Here is a 9,449-nt window from a genome sequence, read left to right as displayed (position 1 = left end):
AAAAAAAATCATCTCAATCAGAATTAAAACGAAAAAGTTATGATATTTTTAAGAATAGAGAAAATACTGTTTATTAACTTGAGTTTGAGTTTATGAACTCGAGTTGAAGGAAAAACTTAAACTCGAGTTTAACTACAAACTCGAGTTTAAACTCGAGTTCAAACTCAAATTTTACAAAAAAACATAAACTTAAATAAAGTTATAACTCGAGTTCAAATTTTATTTGAGTTTCGTTTCAAAATAACAACCCTTATTGTTTATAACCAGGAAAGCACAACAAACGTTTATTGATGAAAAAGAAGAAAAAATGGTTTGATAGTGAAACTCTATGAGCTTGGCTTGGAAAAGTTGCAGTAGAATACGTCTCTTGGATAGCACAGAGAATTGATAAACTAAAGCAAAATGTTCTTCTCTTCTCTTCTTTTCTTTTTTTAAAAAAAAAAAAAAAATCTCTATAGGGATAAATTTCCATAGAGATACGAGGTGAGCTTCATGGAACACTTGGACCTTAACAGGAATACTTTAAACGAAAACGTCAAACTCCAATTAAGGAGCACTTAATTCAAGGAGAACATGATTACACGAACGAAATGCACATATATGATGGATATTTTTATGAAATACCTCATTAGAAACCTTAACGTTAGGGGGGAATCTCTTTTGTTACAGTAAAAAATTTTTAAAAACAGTCATATCTAACTTTTTTGTTACTGTAAAAAACTCTCACATAAACTCACATCTCAACTTGAATTAAAAACTCGAATCAACGAATTAAACGGGCCCATATTTGTCAAAGTCAACTTAGATGACACGTGGTTGTTTAACAGTACTTTCACATCTGAATCCAATACACAAAGTGTAGAGTTCGAATTCTCCAAATTAAAAAAAAAATCAATGTAGTTGGTGGTTCAATAATTGAAGAATGTGTGTTTGAAAAAGTTAATTTAGATGCAATTAATCCATAAGCAAATGTTGCATTAAAGAAAAAAGAAGTGGTTAAAGTGAGATTAGATGTATTTTCCATAATCCTCTTTTGAACATCAAATCACGTGATGAATAAATATATATCCCATTCATTTCACCGAAAATGTAACAAACAAAACCATAACATGCCTCAATGATTACTTTTTCAAGTAGTCATTTAATTTAAAGGATTTGTTTTCCCTTTTGCTTAATCCAAAACCGACATTGACATTTGTCTAAAACACATCCAGCTAACGACAGCAACTGCAGATATATAACAAAGAAAATATCATTATTTAGAGACCGCAAGTGCTGTTTAATATCCCAACGCGCACATGTTCTTTCCACACGTCTGATAATCAATTTGCAATATCGACAGGTCGTGTAGATTAGAGTACTAATCATCAATAACCTTTAATTGTTTTTATTTTTATTTTTTCACCTAATCCTTTATTTATTTATTTATTTAATTTTTCACCTACTCTACTAGTAATTGGTTGGAATTGTGAGCCCTTTGATTTGCTCCCAAGAGTTCTAAAAATTTTTATTTTTTGATTTGCACAAAACGAGTTTGAGAGATTTTTAAATAACCAAAAAGAAAAACAAAAACCCTTTAATTTTTTACAATATCTATCCCATTTACATGCAATTACTTGCAAGAGATAAAGGTAACAGGTTTTAAGGTTAATAGAAACTATTGCTATTGACCCGAAAACCTTTTGCAAAAGAAAAAAAAAACCTTTAAGTTTTTACAATAGCTATCCCATTAACATGCAATTACTTGCAATAGATAAATGTAAAAGGTTTTAAGGTTAATAGAAGCTATTACCCGAAAACCTTTTACAAAAGAAAAAAAAAAAACCTTTAATTTTTTACAATAGCTATCCGATTTAGATGCAATTACTTGCAATAGATAAATGTCAAAGATTTTAAGGTTAATAGAAACCATTTCTTTTTTTATTTTATTTTTTTATAAGGTTAATATAAACTCTTCTCTTGAATGGAAGGAAGTCTGTTGAAATCAAATATTCTGCAAGAGCAAAAAGTCTGCACTCACAAAACATTATCAGTTATATGGCCTCACAAAACAGATAAATCCACCTCACAAAATTCTCTCAAAATTCTCTCAACAAAATTCTTTAGCAATCTGCACACAATTGTTTTTTTTTACTAAACATTGTTCACATGGATTACAGAAGAACTAAGGTTGTTTTACTTTATTTTATTCTTTAAGAAGGGGGCAACTATCCCATCAATTTGACTCTTATTAAAAATCATATTAATTAAAACAAACAAACATGCACAACAAGGATCAAGCATAGGAAGTAGAGAATATGAAGATTCAGATGACAAAGCATGACAAACAGAATATATCATGTCAAAACTTGAAGTGATTTTTTTCCCCTCCTTAACAACTCAAATTAAGAAACTTTCTTCAAATAAACAAAGGAAAAGTTTCTCAAAATAAATGGAGGAACGTACCATTGCAAGTTGTTCAGCCATAGAATGATTTACTTCCTCAGAACTGTAGTTCCTTGTTTCGTACTACCTTCCTGCCAAAAGATATAACTACTGAGCATTTTCATTTGCGCATAATAGGAAACTGAAGATCTCAGAAACAAAAAATCAGAAGACAAATATGTACACCAATAAGGTTGATAACTACATTAGGCTTTGCCATTACGGCCTCAATTGAAGCCTCATCTCTTAGATTGTATTTCCTTGGCACCATCTGAGTAAGTAAATCACGAATATATCAGTGGAACTGAAGCAGGCAAAATGCAGAATAATAATAGTAATTATAATGGAAAACAAAATTCCAGTCAAATTCTTTATTAAAAAAAAACAAAAAAATCCAGTCTAATTCAAATGACGGCCCAATGAATGGAAACATCCTCAACACTAACTCAATCTATCTCAAATCACTTCAAATGATGATGGGAATCTTCAGAACCCCAGAAAGGAAACAAAACATGAGCTGAGATGGAAGAGAAAGAAATAATTAGCACATAAAGATTATAGAGATATATTTAAAGGTTTGCATGATCAAGTTAACAAGTATAATGTACATTCGTGTTTCACAGAGTAGCAAAAAAAGAAATGACATCAACACTCAGTTTACCGAATTGTTGCACAACATAACGACCAAGGAATCGAGTAGCGCAATCACTACAAGAAACATAACTATTAGCGACGACAAAAAGTTATTGTAATAAATTTAAAGTCGTCGCAAATAAAGTTTTAGTGATCATTTCTCGTCGCAAAACTGTCACCGCAATGGATTCATCGCAAATTAATTTTTGCAACGACAAACAAGATTCAGATGACAAAGCATGACAAACAGAATATATCATGTCAAAACTTGAAGTGATTTTTTTCCCCTCCTTAACAACTCAAAGTAAGAAACTTTCTTCAAATAAACAAAGGAAAAGTTTCTCAAAATAAATGGAGGAACCTACCATTGCAAGTTGTTCAGCCATAGAATGGTTTACTTCCTCAGAACTGTAGTTCCTTGTTTCGTACTACCTTCCTGCCAAAAGATATAACTACTAAGCATTTTCATTTGCGAATAATAGGAAACTGAAGATCTCAGAAACAAAAAATCAGAAGACAAATATGTACACCAATAAGGTTGATATTCTTTTACTTTTATGACGTTTGGCGTAGTTGGTATTCTGTTATTGTTTTTGTATTTGAGCTATAAATAGTCATAATACCTATTGTAATAGTAAGACTTGAATATTTTGATAATTGAATTAAGGTTGAGTTTCCTCTCCAATTAAGAGATTTTCCCCTTTTTGAAGTTTTTTTAGGTGGATTCAGGAATTTTTCATTCGAATTAGGCCGGTAAAACATCATCCTATCCATTCCGCTGTGTCACTTTATTAACTAACTCAATCTATCTCAAATCACTTCAAATGACGATGGGAATCTTCAGAACCCCAGAAAGGAAACAAAACTTGAGCTGAGATGGAAGAGAAAGAAATAATTAGCACATAAAGATTATAGAGATATATTTAAAGGTTTGCATGATCAAGTTAACAAGTATAATGTACATTCGTGTTTCACAGAGTAGCAAAAAAAGAAATGACATCAACACTCAGTTTACCGAATTGTTTCACAACATAACGACCAAGGAATCGAGTAGCGCAATCACTACAAGAAACATAGCTATTAGCGACGACAAAAAGTTGTTGTAATAAATTTAAAGTCATTGCAAATAAAGTTTTAGTGATCATTTGTTGTCACAAAACTGTCACCGCAATGGATTCATTGCAAAATTAATTTTTGCGACGACAAACCGTCGTCGTAATTATATTTGTGACAACAATCGTCGCAAATGAGTCGCTGTAATTATTTCGTCGGTTACATCGCTAAGATGACATGGCATTGAGTATTTATAATGATATTTTGTGAATTAAGTCGTCACAAAAGATGCAGATTTAACTAACGTGGCTTATATTTTTTGCGACCACATTTGTCGTCGCATATAATATTTTAATTTTTTATTTATTTTTTCTCATTTTACTAATTAATGTTGTATATTACTATATATTTAAACCCAATATTAAATATAATTCATGATATTATAATAATAAAAAAGAATTAAATAAAAGGAAATAAATAATAACAAATAGAAATAAAAATTATTATTGTAAAAAGTAATTACTAAAATAAAATAAAAATGTAATTATAGTAGAAATCTGCGGAAATAAAAATTGTTACATTAATAAAAATCTAATCTCCTAAATTAGCAGCAACATTAGAATCATCGTCGTTATCATTAGAAGAATTCGGAGGCAGATGACCTGGACGGACATACGGCACATGAGGAGTAACCGCTGGGAAAGTCATGTTGGGGTGCATTTGAGTGATGAAGTCCTGCATCATTATGTCACTCTCGTACAGTTGGAGGTTTTGCTGGTAACTCTGTTGTAAGTATTCTTCTACGTGTGGGTCAGAATGTGTCGTAGAAGATCTTGTCGAGCGTGAGTCAAATGACAACGCATCCCCTCGATAAACCTTTTGTGGGAGTGTGCGACCCACTCTAATCTTGTGATAACGACCAAGGAATCGAGTAGCGCAATCACTACAAGAAACATAGCTATTAGCGACGACAAAAAGTTGTTGTAATAAATTTAAAGTCGTCGCAAATAAAGTTTTAGTGATCATTTGTCATTGCAAAACTGTCACCGCAATGGATTCATCGCAAAATTAATTTTTGCGACGACAAACCGTCGTCGTAATTATATTTGTGACAACAATCATCGCAAATGAGTCGCTGTAATTATTTTGTCGGTTACATCGCTAAGATGACATGGCATTGAGTATTTATAATGACATTTTGTGAATTAAGTCGTCACAAAAGATGCAGATTTAGCTAACGTGGCTTATATTTTTTGCGACTACATTTGTCGTCGCATATAATATTTTAATTTTTTATTTATTTTTTCTCATTTTACTAATTAAAGTTGTATATTACTATATATTTAAACCCAATATTAAATATAATTCATGATATTTTAATAATAAAAAAGAATTAAATAAAAGGAAATAAATAATAACAAATAGAAATAAAAATTATTATTGTAAAAAGTAATTACTAAAATAAAATAAAAATGTAATTATAGTCGAAATCTGCGGAAATAAAAATTGTTACATTAATAAAAATCTAATCTCCTAAATTAGCAGCAACACTAGAATCATCGTCGTTATCATTAGAAGAATTCGGAGACGGATGACCTGGACGGACATACGGCACATGAGGAGTAACCGCTGGGAAAGTCATGTTGGGGTGCATTTAAGTGATGAAGTCCTGCATCATTATGACACTCTCATACAGTTGGAGGTTTTGCTGGTAACTCTGTTGTAAGTATTCTTCTACGTGTGGGTCAGAATGTGTCGTAGAAGATCTTGTCGAGCGTGAGTCAAATGACGACGCATCCCCTCGATAAACCTTTTGTGGGAGTGTGCGACCCACTCCAATCTTGTGTCCTCTGTGGGTTCCCAGAAACTGCTCCATAATATCCTCCTCGTTAACTGCTCCTGCTACAGACCCAGAAGTAGTAGATTGCGTCTGGATCTAGCGCAATCACTACAAGAAACATAGCTATTAGCGACGACAAAAAGTTGTTGTAATAAATTTAAAGTCGTCGCAAATAAAGTTTTAGTGATCATTTGTCATTGCAAAACTGTCACCGCAATGGATTCATCGCAAAATTAATTTTTGCGACGACAAACCGTCGTCGTAATTATATTTGTGACAACAATCATCGCAAATGAGTCGCTGTAATTATTTTGTCGGTTACATCGCTAAGATGACATGGCATTGAGTATTTATAATGACATTTTGTGAATTAAGTCGTCACAAAAGATGCAGATTTAGCTAACGTGGCTTATATTTTTTGCGACTACATTTGTCGTCGCATATAATATTTTAATTTTTTATTTATTTTTTCTCATTTTACTAATTAAAGTTGTATATTACTATATATTTAAACCCAATATTAAATATAATTCATGATATTTTAATAATAAAAAAGAATTAAATAAAAGGAAATAAATAATAACAAATAGAAATAAAAATTATTATTGTAAAAAGTAATTACTAAAATAAAATAAAAATGTAATGATAGTAGAAATCTGCGGAAATAAAAATTGTTACATTAATAAAAATCTAATCTCCTAAATTAGCAGCAACACTAGAATCATCGTCGTTATCATTAGAAGAATTCAGAGGCGGATGACCTGGACGGACATACGGCACATGAGGAGTAACCGCTGGGAAAGTCATGTTGGGGTGCATTTAAGTGATGAAGTCCTGCATCATTATGACACTCTCATACAGTTGGAGGTTTTGCTGGTAACTCTGTTGTAAGTATTCTTCTACGTGTGGGTCAGAATGTGTCGTAGAAGATCTTGTCGAGCATGAGTCAAATGACGACGCATCCCCTCGATAAACCTTTTGTGGGAGTGTGCGACCCACTCCAATCTTGTGTCCTCTGTGGGTTCCCAGAAACTGCTCCATAATATCCTCCTCGTTAACTGCTCCTGCTACAGATGACCCAGAAGTAGCAGACTGCATCTGGATCTGCGTTTCTCTTTCTCCTCCCATCCGATGCTACAAATATTATAAGAAAAATAATTAAATACATAATGCGATTTAAATAAAAAAATATAATTAAACATTACGAGCATACTTACAAAAGTCTGCTCAGCTTGGGGATTAACCCAAGTATCCCCACGACGATGCATGTCCCCCAGTTATCAATGACGGACATCGGCTGCTCAGTCCCTGTGGCAGACTGTATAGTAGTTTAAATGTATATGAATATAGTGTAATCGACTACCAAATTAACATTTATATTGAATAAATTATTAACAAATACTTACTTTCTTCTCGCGATGTTGGGAGTACGACAGCCGACCATGAAAACTCAATCACTTTTGGTTGCTACGATTAAGTTTAATGATTCCTGACTTTTTCTATTTATGATTACATTCAGCGTTAGTAAAATTAACCTTTATTATATATGATAAAATAACATATAAAAGAGATTCAATTACATGAAACTTATCGGACATGAATTTATCGTAGCAATGACCCCAGTGATCTGGATTCCTGAGATTTTTGGGAGGGTGGGTCCTAACTCCACTCTAATTTTTTAAACCACCAAGATCTTTGAAATAGTCATGGAGGTTACTTTTCCAATCCTTATAACATTTTGTTTAACAAATTTATAATTATGTTCTAACATACTAGACTCACAGTGTGATGGCAACCTATAAGAATCGGGTGGGGGTTGCGCTCCCCCTAAAGAGCCATCACATGTAGCGAGTGGGCCATACATGATTGCCTATTAAGAAATCATCATAAATGTTATTATCTTATTTACATAATTATTATGTTATATGAATAATTAAAATTATTAAAACAATAATCGCAGTACATAATTTCTATTCATCGTCACTGCTAATGTCTTAATTGTCATTTATGTCACTATCATCCTCAGAATCATCGATGTCTTCTTCAACAGAGTCTTCTTTCTCATCCTTTACCAGTATATCGGAGTCATTATCCTCAATGGGAAAACATGGGGGTGATCTTTCCTTCCTTTGCCACTCTGGTTGTGATTTCGTGACCCTTAGCCCTCCCTCGAGCTCCACGATGTCGTCAAGGTGCGGCATCAGGTGCTGTAGAATGAAATATATTTAGTGATCATATAATACTGATGTAATTAATTTAACAAATTTATAATTATGTTCTAACATACAAGACTCACAGTGTGATGGCAACTTATAAGAATCGGGTGGGGGTTGCGCTCCCCCTAAAGAGCCATCACATGTAGCGAGTGGGCCATACATGATTGCCTATTAAGAAGTCATCATAAATGTTATTATCTTATTTACATAATTCTTATGTTATATGAATAATTAAAATTATTAAAACAATAATCGCAGTACATAATTTCTATTCATCGTCACTGCTAATGTCTTAATTGTCGTTTATGTCACTATCATCCTCAGAATCATCGATGTCTTCTTCAACATAGTCTTCTTTGTCATCCTCTACCAGTATATCGGAGTCATTATCCTCAACGGGAGACTTGTCTGTTAAAATTGCATCACATCGGACAGGACAACATCAGATGATATATCAGGTCGATTCCACATCAAAGTGTCAATATCGGGGAGTTCCACGACTAAGTCAACATTCATAGACTCAGTATCTTGAACTACTGTAATGTCATCTGCTTCCGTATGTGGAATATCCCAAATATGTCGATGTCCAAAGTGTTCAACAACTTTTCTGTTCGGACCGTTGAATAAATCATCCACATAAAAAACCTGTTCCGCTTGAGATGTCAGTATAAATGGTTCATTCTCATACTAGGAGTCCTTGACGAAGATGCTCATTCTATTCTTGTGTTGTTGAACTCTCTATCTTCCTAGTGTCGAACCATTTACATTTAAACAGAAGAACATAGTTGTCGTTTATGTATGATAATTCATAAATCTCTTCCAGTACTTCGTAATATGTCTGGTTATCTAGTCCGCGAACAGAAAATACCACTATTCTGAAAATTTCGATTAATATCCCAATTGTATGTCAGAAACTTGACTCCGTTCACCACACAACCGGAGTAGCTTTTAACGGAAAAGCTTAAATCACACGAAAGTGAAATCAATTATGCAGTCGCGTCTGGCATGTTTCGCTCTTGAGATTAGACATCTGTCAACAGTAAACAATATCAACTGAAGTTCTATATAGCCAGAGTATTTGTAATTATAAATTATGACTATAGCGTAATACCTTACGCCAGAACCATTTTGGAAATTCCCTAACTTGAATTTCGTCTAATGATTCGGTTCGACCAGTATCATTGAGTTCTTTCTTGTGCTCACTGAAATTATAAATTTAAGTTAGTGTTATCATTTCATGTGACTTAATTATGTAATAAAATAGTGAGGTAATACTTACTCAA

At 32.8% G+C, this 9,449-nt stretch overlaps 1 protein-coding gene across 1 annotated transcript in view; it reads right to left on the bottom strand.

Annotated features, from left to right (window-relative positions):
- LOC21403634 (codeine O-demethylase) overlaps window positions 1-7,218 on the bottom strand; it is a 10,632-nt gene extending 3,414 nt beyond the window's left edge. Inside the window, exons 1-2 of the mRNA XM_024172482.1 lie at window positions 7,168-7,218; window positions 6,926-7,084 (exon numbers count right to left, since the gene is read on the bottom strand). Of these exons, the coding sequence (XP_024028250.1) occupies window positions 6,926-7,084; window positions 7,168-7,218 (210 nt within the window). The remainder of the gene's footprint in view (window positions 1-6,925; window positions 7,085-7,167) is intronic.
- Window positions 7,219-9,449: the final 2,231 nt, after the last annotated feature.

The sequence above is a fragment of the Morus notabilis genome, unplaced genomic scaffold (assembly GCF_000414095.1).
Source record: "Morus notabilis unplaced genomic scaffold, ASM41409v2 Scaffold271, whole genome shotgun sequence".
NCBI lineage: Eukaryota > Viridiplantae > Streptophyta > Magnoliopsida > Rosales > Moraceae > Morus > Morus notabilis.
Note: the sequence above shows the minus strand (reverse complement) of the source record. Positions and strands in the feature narration are given on the sequence as shown.